General features: G+C 45.7%; 1 protein-coding gene across 1 annotated transcript in view; it reads right to left on the bottom strand.

Moving 5' to 3' along the window:
- AGBL4 (ATP/GTP binding protein like 4) overlaps positions 1-19,240 on the bottom strand; it is a 1,406,381-nt gene that overhangs the window by 6,539 nt on the left and 1,380,602 nt on the right. Inside the window, 1 exon segment of the mRNA XM_030571608.1 lies at positions 17,632-17,728. Within this exon segment, the coding sequence (XP_030427468.1) occupies positions 17,632-17,728 (97 nt within the window).

The raw sequence follows: 19,240 nt of genomic DNA, 5'->3' as shown, positions 1-19,240 counted from the left end.
GATGTAATCTAAGAACCTGGTGAACTATAGCATCTGCTGGTTCATTAATACCGCGAGCACTGTTCACTTCAGGTCCATACAACAAGGTGATTTTGGAAATACAATAAACTGACAGCAGCCAGTGATCTAAGTATGACTTTTTAGGGCACGGAGGGATAGCTCAGTGGTTTGAGTATTAGCCTGCTAAATCCAGGGTTGTGAGCTCAATCCCTGAGGGGAGCCACTTAGGGATCTGAGGCAAAATGAGTATTTGGTCCTGCTAATGAAAGCAGGGGGGCTGGACTCAATAACCTTCTAGCTCTATGACATAGGTATAGCTCATGATTAGTAATGGCAAACTTAACTCTCCCAGGCACTTGGCATGCCAGTTACAAAGCCATATTTAGATCAAAACTTACAGTCAACTTACTACGTACCCAAAACATACCTCTCCAGCAATCTAAACACAGTCACCTTTATGGCTGAAATTTGCCACATTTGATTGCACCCTAATAAAAAAATACATTTCTGAGGTAAGGAAGTGTGGAAAACAAACTTTTCTTGGGGTATAAAAAATTGAGCCACTCTAATTTCAACAGGAAAAATAGTTCAAGTCTGCAACCTGGCATTGGCATAGTCCACATTGATGCATTGGCATAGTCCTGGTGCCTTCTTTCCCCCCCTTGTTTGCAAAATGGGGTTACTACTTCAACTTACATCAGCCATCTAAGCCAGACAACGGAGAGCCAAGATCACATCTGCCCTAAGCCCAGTGTACAACTAACAAATACAAAAATTGTCTGAGTCATTCTAACTCTTTAGGAATTTGTAATTCGTAGGCTATGCAAATGGTCCAGTAAACTCAAGAACGTGGTGTATATAAAAGAACAGACTTTAGAAAAAGATGGTACATAATGGAGGGCAGGTTATTGCCTCGGGATTCACAGTGCAAGCAAGACGCCATCTTTGGTCTTGGGCACTTTTATACACACAGATTATAGAATCATATAATTCTAGGCCAGAAGAAATCAACAGATCATCTCGTCCGATCTGTATATCACAGGCCTATTATGTGTCACAGACAAAGAATAGAAGGGACTGAGGTGCACCAATGCACAAGTTTAGGGTGACCATATTTCCCTATGCTGAATACGGGACACTTGGTAAAATTATTCGCATTTAAGTGAGTACAACAGCTATCAATCAGAACTCTGCAGTACAAAGGTTCAAATTAACAGCAAGTTCACTGTGCCCATTAAAAAGAAATATTGTGTAGTTGGATTCTTTTTATTTACTTCTTATCTTCAAGGCTTTAGGGTTCACACGGGGAGAGGTGACACACACATACTCCGATACACCTCTCTCACATGGGTGAGGGGGTGTGACCAATGGACTCTCTCATCCCTGCCCTGCATTCTCTGCCTTCCATGCCTGGCTGGGCCCCTGGGACGGACCCACCTCTCCTGGTACCTGGCGCAGTGTCTTCCCGAGGCAACATATGCGGGGGCATGCAGGGTCACATGCACCGCCCCCCCAGATTTCTGCCAGGGTTCACACCAGAATGTAGCCAGCAGCAGCCTTTTGGCACTGTGTGGGACGGGAAGGAAGGGAGCTGCTTCCAGCCGCAGAGAAGGGCAGGGGGGAAGAGATGACCTGGCCTGTATCTTTGTAGAGCTCATCTCTTCTCTCCCGTTATCCCCCTGCTCCCCTGTGGCTGGAAGCAGCTTGTCCCTTCCTGTCCACATAGTGTGGAAAGGCAGCTAACACCTCCCTTCCTGATCCCTGCAGGTGACTGGCTAAAGTCCTGAAACATGAAATTTTAGGAACACAAGACAAACTGGATGGGACCCCCTACCCATCACAAGCAACCCCATCATACAATCTCACTTCTAAATTTGTCCATCTCTCTCTCAAACCCAATTAAGTTATTCACCCGCACAACTCCAATCTGAGGATGTTCCAGAACCTCATCTCTCAGATGGTTAGGAAACTTCTTCTGATATCCAGCCTGAATTTGCTCATGGCCAGTTTACACCCGCTTTTTCTTGCCAACACTTTCCTTCAGCTTAAATTGTTCTTCACCCTCCCTGGTGTTTACCATCCTGATGTATTTATAGGGAGCAATCAGATCCCCTCTCAACTTTCATCTCACTGGACTAAACAAGCCAAGCTCTTCAATTTCCCCTGATAAGATAGGGCCTCCATTCCCCTGATCATCTTAGTAGCTCTTCTCTGCACCTGTGCCAGCTTGAATTAATCTTTCTTGAACATGGGTGACCAGAATGGTGCACAGCATTCCAAATGAGGTCTTACCAGTGCCTTGTACAATGGCATTAACACTGCCCTGTCTCTCCTGGAAACTCCTCACTTGGTACATCCTAGGATCTCAGGGTTTTTTTGAAGCTGCATCACATTAGTGGCTCATAGTGACCCTGTGATCAACCCAAACACCCAGGTCTTTTTCTTCATCTCCTGCTTTCAACTGATGAGCTCCCAGCTTATAACAGAAGTTCTTCTTATTAAACGCTAAGTGTATCACCTTACACTTTGTACTATTGAATTTCACCCCACTTCCATTACTCCAATCTTCAAGGTCATCCAGCTCGTCCTCTACAATATTCCAATCTTTCTTTGTATTGACGATGAATACCACACGCCTACTTTTTTATCCTAGATTTTGACTAGTGACTCTACAGCCTGCAAATAAAAGGGGAATGAATTTAATTGGATCTTATGTTGAAATGGCAAGAAATAGAGGGTTATACATGTCTACATGCCAGGGATCAAAATAGGCTCATTGGAATTGAAAATGGTTACAAAACAATGGACTCCTCCTGCACTGGTGTAGCTGATGAACTAATTTTTACAATGTTTCCTAGGTGTACAAGAGGTGTATTTTTACGAACAAAGAATTAACAACTGCTTATTTCAAATGCTTCAGTCTCAGAGAGGCACAAGTAACTGGCACCATGTCTGACACCGCACAAGGATTTTCTGTATTTTCTGGGAACGCCTGACAGGTTTGAAAGATAAAAACAGAAATCAAATGGCACAGCAGATATGACAAGTGGAGGCGCTGGCAGTTAGGTAATGTACATGTTCCAAACCTAGGCCAATTATAAACAATGAAAACAAATTTACCACATTATAGGAATGGGCCGAAATCCTTAGATATTAGCTGACAAGGTAGTGATTTTCTGGTGGATACAACTGCATATTTTAAGGACAAAAAGCACAAATTCAACCCCCCACCTTGTGTGCACACATGTGCGTGTACCATTTGCACCAGCTCATGCCATCATGGAAGAGGGGCTGTGTGTCACAGTCCTGCCAGGAGGGCTTGACATACTCACTGGGACAGAGCAACAGAAATACAATCTGCTGCACTTGGGGAAGGCTCCTGGTTACTGCTGTGAGAAGCACCATCTTTCACCTTATACCGTGTGAAAAAGTGATTATTTGGGTCACTGGCTGTTAGAAAACCCACAGAGGGTTGGGAGAAATCATTTCAGGTTGATCCAAAATGATTATTTAAAAAAAAAAAATCTTGCCAAGCAAAAAGTTGAAACCAATGTTTCAGATCCACTGAACCATTTTGTTTGGATTTAAAGCTTTTTCTCTTAACGTCGTTTACATAAAATTGAAAGAAATTTCAAAACAAGACGTCATCTTGAATCTTAACATTTTGTTTTGAAAAGGGTGAAACCAAAGGTTACGATTTTAATCTCATTTATTTTAACTGAAACTCTTTGGAGAAATCGACATGATTTTGCGAAATACATCGTTCTACCCAAATCTGCATTTTTCACCCCAAAAAGTTTCGGCTGCAAACTTTTGCCCAGCTCTACTTGCCAGTGCTTCTCTCTCGGTCACAGGCACAACCACAGCTACGTGTGTGGTGTCCCTCTGTCTCCCACCATCCCATAGTGGCAAAATATGATAGGTCAGGGCGTATATATTACAGAACTAAAGTCTGGACAAGCCTGTCATGTTGACAACATTCCCATGTCCACAGCTACAATCCAGTGCAGATGACCCAGACTTTGGGCCACCTGCATAGGAGCATAGGAACTCCTTCTGGGACTAAGGATTTGTGGGGGTGGGGTGGAGGGGAGGCAAGATCCCACTTGCTGGGTAGTAGCAGAGCCAGCAGGGAGGAAGGGATAGTAACTTTACCAATGGATGGTCCAGGGCAGCAGTAAATTACTCCTCTCTTTGTTTGCTGGAGACAGTATGTTCCTCTGGCTTGTTCCTGATGTGCAGTGGTTTTCACACCATTTGCTCAGGGGAATGCTTCAAGGCATGCTCTAACCTTACGCATTTTCTGCGGTTTGGGAGTATGTTTAGTGCACTTGAACTCCAGGGCTGCATTGTTCCAGCCAGGATTGTGATTTCTCAGCCCTTGACGGGGTAATTGTTGTACATGGCATTTTGCGAACCCTTCCGCTGGAGGCTAGCCAAGCAATGCAAATCTCCCAGAACGCCGTAAATGGATCCTTTTCATTGAATCCACGCAAATGTGTCACTGTTTAAAACCTGAAAGGTTTTCTTTAAGGATAGCTACAAGTATCGGGATCTGCATAATACGTGCAGATGCATGTAGGAGTAAGCTGACAGATTATAATTATCAATAGAGAAGGGGGGAAAACAAAAATTAATTCAAGGCAAAACATATAATTTGCCTTTAAACTGTAAGAGCGCTTCCATTTCTAATGCAATTTGCCACCCTGGAAATCAGATTAAAGTTGTTTGAACTCTCAGCAATTTTCTTTAAAATATATTGACCTACTTGGGAAAGTAATGCAGATTTTTAGAAACTGATGTCGCCTGGTGCTGTCTGACCACAAAAGAGTAGGCAGCAGGTAAATGATACTGTCATGAGGCATAATTTCTGTGTTAGCTGTGCTGTATCCCAAGCCATCACCCATGGGTGACTATAACCTGACATGCCCGGAGAAGTACCATATAGAATATTTGTGTCAAGTATCAGAGGGGTAGCCGTGTTAGTTTGGATCTGTAAAAGCAGCAAAGAATCCTGTGGCACCTTATAGACTAACAGACGTTTTGGAGCATGAGCTTTCGTGGGTGAATGCCCACTTCATCAGATGCATAACATGCATCTGACGAAGCGGGTATTCACCCACGAAAGCTCATGCTCCAAAACATCTGTTAGTCTATAAGGTGCCACAGGATTCTTTGCTGCTTATATAGAATATTTGTAATTCACGCTGGTGACACCTGTTGGTAGGAAGTGGGAACTTCACCTACCACAGTATTGCCATGTCCTTGTAATAAAATTCCCAAGAAGAAGTTTGCTATTCTTCTTTTCTGGGAGCTTTCCTGATTTGTTAATGGGAAATGTTGAGGATGGGTTTGTTTTCTCTTATTCAGTTTGTTTCCTCCTTATATTATTTATGTGATTCCCCCCCGCTTATGGGCAGCGTGTAGTAGAGAGAGAAGGAAAATACACCATTTATTTAGCAGTGTCTGTGCAGGAAGCACTGCCAATAACACCTGCTAACCGGAGGCTTTTCAGTGTCTCAGGAACTAACTAAGTCTACTTGCTATCCCTTGTGTAGAGAAGTGTGAGCTGTTGACATTACAAGCAGCCCTAGGAGGTTAAAAGCCCTGAGCCCTCCGCGGGCAAGAGAAGCAGCCTGACTTGCAAATGCCTCTAGGAGGGCTCCAAGGAAGTCTGTCATTAAAGTCACAAGTCAGTTTTATTTCCTATTAACAAGGCACCAAAGGAAGGAATGGAAGCACTCCAGCCGCGCGCACACAGCTCGCAGAGGCTGTGGTGGTCTGTCTGTGCTGCTGAAATGTAGATCTGGAATGGGAGTCACTTTTCCATCAGCAAATGTGGAAGACTGTACATTTGACTTGACTATTTCTGGCCTATGGAGACGGTTAATTGAATCAAATTTACTGACAGGTCCAGAAAGTCGTTTTTTTCAATTAATATAAGCATTTGCCTTTTCTTGTGTCATGTCACTGCACCAGTACGGCAGCATGGCTAATGACGCACCAATCTCATCTCTTTCAGTAACCAAGGACTCATGGCAAAACACAAAGGGACAGATTCCGATCTCACCCCAGGGTAAATCAGAAGCAACTCCACTGGAGGCAGTGGGATTTTTCAGATTTATCCCAGTATAACTTATATTGAAGTTTGACCCATTGGGTGCGCCCAGTGGTGAGCTGGAGCTGGTTCGCACCAGTTCGCAGGAACTGGTTGTTAAATTTAGAAGTCCTTTTAGAACCGGTTGTTCCAGGACAACCAGTTATGTAAGGGCTTTATTTAACAAAAGCTCCAGCAGTCCGCCCTGGCCCCAGCTCACTTCCCCCTCCTCTCCTGAATGCTCCACCTCCTTCTCCTCCCCATCCCCTGCTTCCCCCGAAACAAGACATGGGCAGGTAAGCTGTGTCGCGGGGGGGGGAGGGGGGAGCGAAGGTGCTGCCAGCTTAGGGGCTCCCTCCAGCCTGGCACCCCCAGCTGAGCGCCCCCAACCCCAGCTGAGTGCCCCTGGCTCTGTCCTCCTGCCTGGCTCCTGGTCCCGGCCGAGCAGCCCCAACCCGGTCTGGGCTGAGCGCCCCTAGCCCCGTCCTGTCCCGGCCCAAGCCGAGCACCCCCAGCTTTGGCCCCGAGGCTCAGTCCCGGCCCCCACAGCGCCGGTGCTGGTCACGGCCCTGCGGCTTCAGCCCAGCTGGGCACCTGAGGCGTAGGTGCTGGTCCCGGCCTCCCGGCTCCGGCCCGGCCCCCGCGGCACCGGTGCTGGGTCCCGGCCCTGCAGGTGCTGGGTCCTGGCCCTGCAGTTGCAGGGCCCGGCCCGGCTCGGGCCCCGCGGCACCAATGCTGGTGCTGGTTCCGGCTGAGCGGCTCCAGGCAGCATGGTAAGGGGGTAGAGAGCAGGGAGGAGGTGTTGGAAGAGGGCAGGGGAGTTTGGGGTTGTGGGGAGGTGGATGGGGTGGGGCAGTCAGAGGGCAGGGAACAGGGGGATTGAATGGTGGCAAGGATCCTGGGGGGGTAGTCAGGAAGGAGCAGGGGTTGGATGGGGTGGTGGGGGACAGTCAGGGGCAGGGATTCCAGGGGCAGTCAGGGGACAGGGAGAAGGGGTGGTTGGATGGGGCAGGGGTCCCGGGGGGCAATCAGGAATGAGAGGAGGGGTTGGATGGGGCGGCAGGGGGTAGTCAGGGGACAGAGAAGGGGGGTAGATGGGGCAGGGGTCCTGGGGATTGTCAAGGAATGTGGGGGGTTGGATGAGGCAGGAGTCCCGGGGTGGGGGGGCAGCCACGACCCCCTCGTGGGGTGAGGAGGAGGAGGGAACCTGTTGTTAATATTTTGGCAGCTCATCACTGGGTGCGCCTGTTATGGTATATTTCCCCAATCTGAACCTTAGAGTCAAAAAGTTGGGGTACCAGCATGAATTCCTCTAAGCTTAATTACCTGCTTAGATTTGATATGCTGCCACCACCCAAAAATTATAATGTTTTGGGGCAATTTGGTCCCCCAAAAACCTTCCCTGGGGACCCCAAGACCCAAATTCCTTGAGTCTTACAACAAAGGGGAATAAACCATTTCCCCCCCCCTTCTCTCCCCCTCCCAGGCATTCCCTCCCTGGGCTATCCGGGAGAGACAGACAGATTCAAGCTCCGTGAATCTAAACAAAGGGATCCCCCCTTTTTCCCTTTCCTTCTCTCACCAATTCCCTGGTAAGTACAGACTCAATTCCCTTGAGCCTCAACAAGGGGAAAAAATCAAACAGGTCTTAAAAAGCAAAACTTTTAATAAAAAGAAAGAAAAAAAGTAAAAGTTGTCTCTGTAATTTAGATGGTAAAAGTTACAGGGTCTTTCCCCAGAAGCCTCTCCCCAGCACAAATACAATTTAAAATACTTCCAACAAACTACACATTTGCAAATACAGAAAACAATCAAAAGACTATAACCACCTTTCCTACTTAATACTCACTATTCCGAATATATAAGAGACTGTAGCAGGGAGATTGGCAAGAAACCTGGTTGCACGTCTAGTCCCTTCCAGGACCCAGAGAGAACAAAGCAAAACCCAAAAAACACAAACAAAAGCTTCCCTCCACCGAGATTTGAAAGTATCTTGTTTCCTGATTGGTCCTCTGGTCAGGTGTTTTTGGCTCCCTGTTTGTTAACCCTTTACAGGTAAAAGAGACATTAACCCTTAACTTTCTGTTTATGACAGCGCCCATATGCATTTTCCTTCTACGGTGTATAGGGATTGACTCCCAACTCTCCAGTACAGTTTATTACTAGCATTAGAATACCAGCTGCATGATTTACCACACTCTGCACTGCTCCTCTAGCTTCTGGCTGGTAGCACCAAAGCTGGTGGGTGAATATAGAATCATAGAATCTCAGGGTTGGACGGGACCTCAGGAGGTATCTAGTCCCACCTCCTGCTCAAAGCAAGACCAACACCAACTAAATCATCCCAGCCAGGGCTTTGTCAAGCCTGACCTTAAAAAACCTCTAAGGAAGGAGATTCCACCACCTCCCTACATTCATATTGGCTGCTGTAAGACTATGGAAGGAGCTGGACCTGGACGTTCCCTATCTGAGACAATCCCTGCTGGTCATTAGAAACACATTCAAGACCGTTTTAGTCTGTACATGTTCTCGTGCCTGAGGCGTGATTAGGGAGATGTTATGGTACTTGAGGTGTATTATCTGTATCCTATTGTATTGGCAAAACATTGAATGGAACCTCAGCACCTAACAGTTACAATTATTATTCTCTATTGGAACTAGATTGTGGCTTTGCTACATGCCTATGTATGGGATGGCATGGAGCAATGCTGTCCCAGGAGCAGCACAGGGAAGAAATTGTGCCTTGGAGGCATAATTCCCTCCCTGCTTCCCCATTGGCCCAGGGAAGGGATAAATTTGCTGCTGTCCTACATCCTCAGTAAATGACAACATCCACCCCACTCACCACGCCAACTCCACTGCACACACTGGAGAGTTGGAGGAATAGAGTCAGGGCTCCACCTGTTCTTCAGCCCTCCCTGCTCACCTGCTCCATGTGGGAGCTGTCAGCGTGAAGTGCTCTCGTTATTCGTACTCCATTCCTGTACATCCAGAACTAAGGCCTGGGCAGCCAGGTAGAGGTGTGAAGATGGCTCTTACTTCTCCTTACAGGCGTGTAGGCCAAAGGACAACTGAGCCTTTAGGCACAGATTCCCAAAGGTATTTAGGAGCCTAACATCCACTGATTTCAGTGGACGTTAGGAGCCTAAATATCTCAGAGGAGTTGGGCCTTAGTGTTCCTCCTAAAAACAATCACAAAATGTTTTACTAAGAGGGTTCCCAGAGTTGGATGCAGCAGCGAATAGGCAGAGTGAAGAACAACATAGGAAGATGAAGAAGAGGAAAGAAAACAGCTGTTTAGTGATCTCTATGAAAAAAGCTGGTGGTCTCAGTCTCAATTCCCATAGCATATGTGAAAACTGACCACAGTATATTCTTGATGCAGTTCTTGAAGTGTATAGAGTAGGGATTTAGAAAGACCACTACAGAGGAAATTTCACTAGCCAAGACTGGAAGCATCAAGGTATAAACAAGGACGTCAGAATAGGCTGGATCAAGGTAAAGAAGAATTCTGACACCGTTTGGGACAACGTGATAAACAAAGGAAGAAATAGAAGGAAAATACAAGAATGGGCTCAAGAACATCTCCAAGGCTCATGCCCAATCCTACCCAGGAACATACCCTCACCCATATCCATAGACCCTATGGAATAAATGGCCTTTCCATCTTTTCCAGGAGGTTATTACATATGGACCAAGGAGCACAGGAGCCAGTTCCAGAGTCCTGGGGTCCTCATGGAGAATGCCTAGTCAGCAGCCCACTTACTACACACAAAAAATTACATTAAAAACATTATCAAGGTTGCAAAACCAAGCACCCAACTATTAGGAAATGCCAGAATTAAGATTGCCTGTGCAACCTTCATTTGTCCCCCTTGTGCGTTTGCATTACAACACAAATCTTTAGTTGTGTTTATTTATTTGGCATACGCAATCCGGTCAAGCCATGCCCCAGCCATCTTATCAGTGATGTTCAAGGTACAAAGACATCCAGGAAGTTGAGCCATTTTGCAGTCCTGCAAAACTGACATAGCAGACAGTCTCTAAAATGCCTCCAAAATTCCGCTGCAGGACAAACTCCTTATCCGGTACAAAACCGGTTCCGAAGACTTCATGGCCTTCATGGTAAATCAAACCTGGTTTGACACAGAGTGGGGTCTGAAACAAGATAATCGTGTGATCACATATGACTTTTTCCACAGGACTCTTGACTCATTCAGTGCACAGTTAGTTAGCAGCTATTCAATATTTTGCTTTCTCTGCATTGTTCAATGTATGGCTCCAGGCCTTATTTACTTCACCCTATTCAAGCCCAACTCTGAAGACAGAATTATTAATTTCCTCATAGCCTTTTCTGTGGCACTCATCACTAGACTATACAGAGGCTTCACAAACATGACTTCCCTACAAGGCAAGGGGTGATCCTAGCCTTCATTTACAGAGGGAGAACTGAGGCACAAAGAATAAAAGTACCCATGAATTTTGGCCACTCGATTTGAAAAGCCTAGGACCTGATTTGCCAGAGTACATGCATTATACAGCACTTCAGATGTTAGAAGCATAGCTCCCATTGGCTTCAGTTGCAGTTGAGAGTGCTCAGCACTTCTGCAGATCAGACCTCATAGTACCAAGTTGGACATCCAGAAAATGAGGAACGCACAATTAATGACCACCTGTGAAAAATGTGGTTTTAGTGACTCATCCAGGAACTCTATGGCAGGATAGAATCCAGTTCTCCAGGGCAGCATTCAACTGCCTTAACCAGGAGACCATTCCTCCTCTTACTGCCTCACTTACTACTTACCTTTCAAGTTCTGCAACAAATGGTGCAGAGGTCCTACAGACCACACAACCCTGATTCATACCCAGAACAGGTCTATTCTGTGCACTGAATGAGGCTGGAGTCCTGTGGGAAAATACAATGTGATTATGCAATTAAAGACTGCATTATAATGCACACACACGAGGGCTGCCCAGGCAAGGTTAATTCTAGCATTTCCTAACTTTGAATGCTCAACTCTGCAATCATAACATTCTTTTAACATCAGGTTTTGGGTGTAATTTCCTAGGTTTTAAAAAAGCAATCTGAACCCCCACCCAGGAATCCCACCAGGTAGCATCATATTGACACCCACCAAGGTCACCAGCAGTGAGGACCTTTTACCCAACATGGAAAATTTCAGTCCAAATGATCGAAGCTTGGCAAAGTTATAAGCAACTGACCACAGGGACTTATAATGGGAAGTATCAAGCAACTTTAACTATAGGTGATACAAGCGGCCCCACCTATAATAAGGGGGATCTAGCTCCTGCACTTCCCTTGTGGGGAGGGATAGCTCTGTGGTTTGAGCATAGGTCTGCTAAATCCACAGTTGTGAATTCAATCCTTGAAAGGGCCATTCAGGAATCTGGGGAAAAAATCTGTCTGGGGACTGGTCCTGCTTTGAGCAGGGGGCTAGACTAGATGACCTCCTGAGGTCCCTTTCAACCCTCATAGTCTATGATTCTAACACAACTGTGGCACAATCTGAGAGTTACTGAGGAGCAGAAAGGGGAAGAGCACAATAAGGAATGGAAGCCACATACTCTTCCCTTTATCAATAGGTCTCTCATGAAGCCATTAGAACTTTCTAAACTGTATTCTTCAGGTCTGTGTGCACTTAGCACACCCTTAGATAGCAGCCTATGGCTGCAGGGTGAGCTGTACCTTAGATTTAGTCCCTCTGAAATGTTCCAAGTCCTTCACGGTAAGCTGGTGTGTTGTCTGCTCAAATAGCTCTAACAGACCAATGATTTCTAATTTTGAGGTCTCTGTTGCTTAATTAGTGATTTCCAAGACACATATATCCTCACTCCATAATGTGCCTACCATTTCCAGCAATGCTTTTAATTCATTAGTGCACATATGAGGACATTACAATCTTTCCTCCCCCATTGGGTCATCTAAACATACACTTACACATTTCAAAAGGGAAGCTTAGCCTCTAGGAAAATAACCACTTCTCTCTCAGATGATGCGGGCCCCTGGCTGTTTTTAAGATGTAGAAGGGGATGCTGGTTTGGAAATTGGGGAAGTATTCCAGGAGCAGGGAACAATGGCAAATCAGGACTTACTGCCTGAAACTAGTCCCAGTGAGAAATGATCCCTGAGCTCTGGGATGCAGTTCCCTTGGGAGCTGAGCTAAAGGCTCAGACATGGGGAGGCGGAAGGCTAGCTGGCCGGATGCAGATATCTATAGGGGTCAGAGAGGCAGAGGCGAGCAGCAGGCACGGAGCAAAGTGAGAGTGGAGTTGGGCTGGGACACCCTGTGCTGGCAAAGGATACAGAAGAGCTGGAGGGAGCTGGTCTCCTGCGGGGAAGATGGGGACCATGACCCTTTTAAAGAGAAGTATGAGAAGTGGGAGGGGGCTGGAGTCCCTACTGAAGGGTGAAGAGACGGCGACAATTATCCTCATCCTGTAATTCACCACCGATGTGCACTAAGGAATGCAACAGAGATGGGGGAGAAAGAGTCGAGTTGGTGGGTCTGAGATTACTTTCTAGCCTCCAGGTGTTCACAACACAAAATGCCCCACCATAACTGACACACTTGTTGGCAGACTCAGCAGCGACATCAAGGACTGACATCCCATCTTAACCTTAGCAGTGGCCCCTCCTGATTGATAGAGCCTCGTTGATGGACGGGGCATGAGTCAGTATAAGGGAAATGTCGGCCTGCCTCACCTGCACAGTTTTTGTACCAGGATAACTATTTCACTTAGGGCAGTGATTTTTAACCAGGGCAGTTGTATCTCCTCCTGTGGATGCACTTATATCAGTATAGAGACGCCTCATGGGGAAAGCTGTTCTCTCTCATCCTGGAATAATGGCATCTGTGCTAGGAGGCAGAGGGATTGTGCCTCTTTATCTACAGGTCGAGTTAAAGTGGTACAACTTTTGTGTGTAAGTAGCTGGCTGGTGAGCATGTTACAGGTCCCTCTGTGGGCCAGTTTGCAGACAGCTGAATCGTTAGCGTTCCCCACTTCAGCTCAGGCTGTAGCTCTGGAAGCCTCTGGTTCAATTCCTGGTGCATTGGCCAAAACAGTGGCCACCACATGTAAACAAGGCCTTCCACTTCCACTAATCTAGGTCAGTGGCCCTCAAACTAGGGCCGCCACTTGTTCAGGGAAAGCCCCTGGCGGGCCGGGCCACTTTGTTTACCTCCCGAGTCCGCAGGTCCGGCCGATCACGGCTCCCACTGGCCGTGGTTCACCGTTTCAGGCCAATGGGGACTGCGGGAAGGGCAGGCAGCACATCCTTCAGCCTGCGCCACTTCCCGCAACCCCCATTGGCCTGGAGCGGCGAACCACGACCAGTGGGAGCTGCAATAGGCTGAACCTGCGGACGCGGCAGGTGCACAAACTGTCCCGGCCCGAGAGGGGCTTTCCCTGAACAAGCAGCCGCCCTAGTTTGAGAACCACTGGTGTAGTAGATCAGGCAGTAAACAGATGATTTTAAGTGGCAGGCAGCCTGGCCCAGGGCATTAGATTAGGTGTCAGGGAACATCAAATCTATTACTAGAGAAGTCTTTGACTTCAGATGTAGCCAGGGGCAAACCATTTCCCTGTTCTATGCCTAAAATTCTCCATCTGTCAGATGGGGACAGTGACACTTAACTCTTGGTGCTTTGAGATCCTCTGATCAAACGCGCTACATAAGTGTCACAGACTATTATTATTTTAAGGCCTGTCAATCCAGCACCATTCAGCAGCACTAATTCCCTCAAACAACAATTGTTTCATGTATAGTTGCTGGCACAAAGGATCCAATTAGTTTCCTTTCACATATTTATTAACTTTTTGCCACCTTCCTTTCATGAATATGGAGAACTGGTAATGTTATAATGTATTTTCATAAACTGTAGTCAAAACATGTCCTGGTGCAAGTGAATATCTGTGCCATATAATTAGCCCTGATTACACAGATATTTGGTATCATTTTATATATTCAGATCCGTTTCTTTTGTCATTTCTGAGCCAAGGCATAATTAAAGCCTCAAAACTCTCTTCCCAGTAGTTAGCTCTAGGACTTTCTCCTTGAACAAGTTTCCAGTTAACATGACAGCTTCAAAGAAATACTTCATTTCATTCACCTCTGGTTGTGTGTGTGTGTGTGTGTGTGTGTGTGTGTGTGTGTGTGTGTGTGTGTGTGTGTGTGTGTGTGTGTGTGTGTGTGTGTGTGTGTGTGTGTGTGTACACACACAGTGCTGTCCTTAGGATTTATAGGGCCCTACACAGCATTGTTAAACTGGTGCCCCTATGCCCGACTTGCTCTTAGCAACACAAACATAAGCTCACAGTATTGAAAAACTTGCCACATGTACTTTATTAAAACCAGTTTAAACAAATGAAGCACACTATAATGCTGATGGACTATACTTGCACTAAAAAGTAGCGTTGTAGAAAAAATTCTGATTTATTCACAGAATGATGCGGAGAGTCACGGTTCCCAGCAGAGACCTGACTCTCAGACCCTCTCCTTTCTGTCTAGTAAGGAGACTGCAGTGCACCCTGGGTGTGCGGGAGCCATCCTGCTCTTACTTGCTGTCCCAGTCATAGGCGCAGACTCTGTGGATGGGCACTTCAGGGCTGGGGTATACACGGGGAAAATTTAGTGAATGCAGAGTACCCACTGGAGCCAAGCTCCCCTCTCTGTCCCTCCTCCTCTGGTGCTCTGGCAGCCCCATGCTTACCAACTCTTCCCCCACCCTCCCAGCGCTTCTGGAGTGCTGGGAACAGCTGATTCGCAGCATTCAAGCTCTGTGAAGGAGAGGGAGGAGTGGGGTGGGGCATGCTCAAGGGAAGAGGAGGGGAAAAGGTGGGACAGAGGTGGAGCAGGGGTGGGAAGAGGTGGAGTGGTGGCGGGGCCCAGAGCAGAGGTGGGGGTTGAGCACCCCTCAGCAAGATGAGAAATTGGCGCCTATGGTCTCGATGGTGCCCCAAATTTTTGGGTGCCCTACAGAGCTGCGTATGCTGCATATACCTAAAGACGGCCCTGCATACACACACACATGCACAAAGGAGTTATGATCATATGTTATGTAAATAAGCCCATGACACAGATAGAAAAGCATTTGTCTACTTACTGGGAGAATCTGATATATTTACTGAGATATCAGGACATTAACAACATGGATCACTTAAAATCTATTCCCTAAACATACTTCGTCTTTCGGATGAATATTAACCAATATGTAGAAATTTACTGTAGTATGCGATAGTAGTCTAGACAAAAGAATCCTCCCCCCACCCCCAGTAGAGAGTTGCGGGGGTAACAAAAGACATTGACACTGTGCAAAATTATTACATACATGTATATATTTCCCTTCTGGTTTATCTGTCTCTATGGAGATGGGCATGGATGCCTGATGAGATTACAATGCTTCTGTTAGCACTGACAGCAGCTCTTTAATTTAAAAAACTAATCCTTATGCTGAGGTAACTGAGTAGTGCTACTGAAGGGTATTACAATGCCTGATGGTAATTAGGTTCTGTAATAGGCTTGGCTTCCCAGACCCAGAGGCAGTGGACACTAGGAGTCTGGCAGAAATGATGCATTCAGTTTCAGGAGAAGAGAGGAGGAAGATGCTAGATGCTTTTCATCGCCAGCCCTGCTGGTCTCTGCAGAAGGACAGCAATAAGAACTGCACAGCTGGTGATTCCCCTTCATCCCGGCCACAAACTGTTATGTCAAAGTCATTAGCGGAGAAAGGGAGATGGAGAATGTTTCAACAGTTACTGCAGCAGAGCGGGCACAATCCGACCATGTCAATAAGCATCTACAAAAGTGGCTGCAAATGGAACATACTTAAGATGCAGCATTCTCAAAAGAATCTCTGAGAGCTGATCTGTGGCCTAGACTGAAATGTGCTATAAAAATATTGTCACTAGAGCTGGTCAAACATTTTCTATCCGGACATTTTTCCCTCCGAAAATGCCGACTTTTCTCAACTGACCTTTCTCAAGGTTCCTGCAGAAACCTCATTACAAAACAAATCAAAACCAAGTCTTGGCCTTGTGGGAACAGAAGATTTCAGTTTGATATTTCATATTATATATATATAATAAATTTAAAAACAAAATTAAAATGTCAGCACTGAAATATTTGGATTGACTCAGAGATAATTTTTTTCTGAAAAATTTAATTTGGCCAAAAATTTCTAAATTCTTTAGTTTTTCTCCAAATAAGAATGAAAGCAAATGTCAAAATACCAGACATTCCTAGGAAATGGAAATGCCAGTCCTGCTTGGTCTGCTTGTAACTTTTCACGGTGCTTTGTGTGTTCAAAGCATTGTATTTATTATAATCCTCCTCAGAGAGCTCAGGGCTATTATCCTTGCTTCACAGACAGTGAAACTGTGTGTATTTCTACACTTCAGACTGTGGGTGTAATTCCCAGCTCAAAGAGACATAACTGTGCTGGCTCTGTTTGAGCTAGTGCTCTAAAAACAGAAGTGTAATCACAGCAGTATGAGCCATCGGAAGGGCTAGCTGCTCCTGGTACATGCCTAATTCTTGAATGGGATCATATTCAGGGAAGCTAGCCCTTCTTGGATATCATACCATCACGGCTACACAATATTTTTAGCGAGCTATCTCAGTAGAAGCTAGCGCTGTTATGGCTCCTTGAGATAGAGCTGAAGGTGTAAATCCGAAGTTCATATGTACCCCGAGGCACAGAAAGGTGAGGTGAATTGCCCCAGGCTATGTAGCAGGGCAGTGCCAGAGCGGAGATGAGAAACTGGGAACTTGAAATGCTCTGCTCATGTCCTCTTTAGTTCACGCTCCCTTGTAAGGTGGTTTCACCCCATTTCCTATCTGCATCACAATGGCCATTACAACTGGTCCTGATGGCTGAGGCACCATAAATATACACATGCTTAATTTTGCACATGTGACTAACCCCAGGGACTGTTCACAGTTGTCAGATTAGCCGCCTGCTTCAGCAGAGAAGCTGAGCGTCAAGTGGACCTGCAGCGTTAATTGCTCTCTCCCTGTTCGAAGTGATCCCTTCGTTCAGGGTGGAGGCTCATTGGCAGGGTGGTGTGTGGAATCTATCACACTACTGCTGGTGCCAGACTTGGTCTGAAGAGAAACAGAGCCGTTTCCCTCGAGCAAGCAAGATTTCACTTCCAGAATGAAAGGTATTTAAAATACAGCAGGTCTGACTCTCCCCTCTCTTACACTGGTGTAAATTAGGAATACATCCATTGAAGACGCTGTAGTTTGGTGTACAGCTAGCAGGAGAGAAGAATGCAAGTGTGATATCTCCAAAATCCCTGGAATAATATTTTAGGCAAACCCCAGGTATTTTTCAAATCGTAACTGCTTGGTTTAGAAAGAAATGTCAATAACATAAGAAAAGAATTAGAACAACAAACTTATTAGAAAGCCACAATCCTGTAGCTACTAGCGAAGTGTAGTCAGGATGGGTATTAAAAACGGAGTCCTGAGAAACAAACGTAAAAAGAACTGAGATTGCTTTCTGACCTACCGTGTGTTGGGGATAGGTGCCAGTGGTCTCTCTGATATCGTGTTTAGCCGGTAGTAATCCAAGAATGTTCTGGCCACATTTCTCCCTAACTTCATATCTGTGAGTTTTTAGTTAAGGAACTTCTTTGAAAAGGACTTGGGGATGAGGGGAAACAAGCAGAGTTTAAAGGTAAATTACTGTTGTTTGATGCATGAACAAATTTTACATTAACCATCCTACAATGCCAAAAGCTTCAGGGCAGGGTCAAAAAAATAACTTATGTCAGCAGCTAAAAGTGAGTGTCTTCTGGTTTGCTTCTCGTTTTCATGGGCAGAATATAGGTTGCATGAAATCATAAAGGGAATGAAACAGGCCCCTCTGATGTACTTTGCGAATGTCACTGGGATCTCAGCATACTTTCATCTCTCATGAGGGAAAGTAAATACCCAAGAAGTTTAATCAGGCATGGTGCACATTAACTTGCTTCTTCTTGTCCAGGGTATCCTCCTGCAGGAAAACGGCCAGCATCTTAGCAGTACTGCACTTGCCTCCAGGAGCTGAGATCTAGAATTTCATGGTATGAACTCTAAATGGTTCAGTATGCAACCTCAAAGTTCAGAGCTGAAACACTGGCTTGGGCTCATCTTGAGCTGCACACACCGGCTGACCTAGGAAGGAGCTACTGTACTTTGGTTCTGTGGTGTAATTCCTGACCTAGAGACTTGGATTTAAAAACAGAACTGGGAGGTACACACTAGAGACTAATCCTTGGAACTGTGAAGGAGGAGGGCATTGCACAAAATTACCTGTCAGGCCTACTCTGTCTCTAATCACCATGAATTTCACTGAATGCCAACCTTAACATTCAGTACTAAGTAGACACTGCGCTATCAGAGGTCCTGTTCATCTTGCTGAGATGTTACAGCAAGGCGACTGCTCTGAGGCTTCACTAATGTGATTGATTTGGTAGAAATTAAACAATCCAGGGTCATTTTCAAAAAACCCCACAAACAAACGGGAACACTGTTGTCCTGGACAATGTTTGCATTGAGTGAAATGCATCCCTGTGCTAAGGGCCCACACAAGGCCTATGCAATTCTCTGGGCTTGCCTTCAACACTGGGTAAATTTCACCCATTATGAATTAAACAGGTTTCACCATCTATGGCTCTGCCATGTGAGATTTGACTGAAGATATAAAGACTGCTATGTTTGCCTATGCAGTCATGAACTGCTAGTATCCAACGAGCACTTGACGATAATCAAAGCCAAAACACTACATATAAAAAAAATCTAAATTCTACTCTGCAGTATTTTTCAAGGTGTCCATTGGCCAGTGACAATAACCACTGTTGCAGTGGCAGTTACACAGTATATGAGTTGGGAACCTCACTGTACAGAACCTGGTGAATCTAAATTGACCACAACACGCCTTCCATTTTAGCTGCTCTGTGCCATTTTCCTCTGCCAGTTTAGGAAAATCAATCTATTTCTGTTTTATTTTGTAAAATTATATCAATTAGCTGCTGGTGCTTCCATTAGAAAGAAATTCTGGAATTGCAACATGTCAGAGGGTTTTAAGCCACTTGCATAAAGATGCCAGTTTCTAAATGAAGCTTTTCTTATCCACC

The sequence above is a fragment of the Gopherus evgoodei genome, chromosome 8 (genome assembly GCF_007399415.2).
Source record: "Gopherus evgoodei ecotype Sinaloan lineage chromosome 8, rGopEvg1_v1.p, whole genome shotgun sequence".
NCBI lineage: Eukaryota > Metazoa > Chordata > Testudines > Testudinidae > Gopherus > Gopherus evgoodei.
The sequence above is the reverse complement of the archived record's forward strand: the minus strand, read 5'-3'. Positions and strand labels throughout refer to the sequence as shown.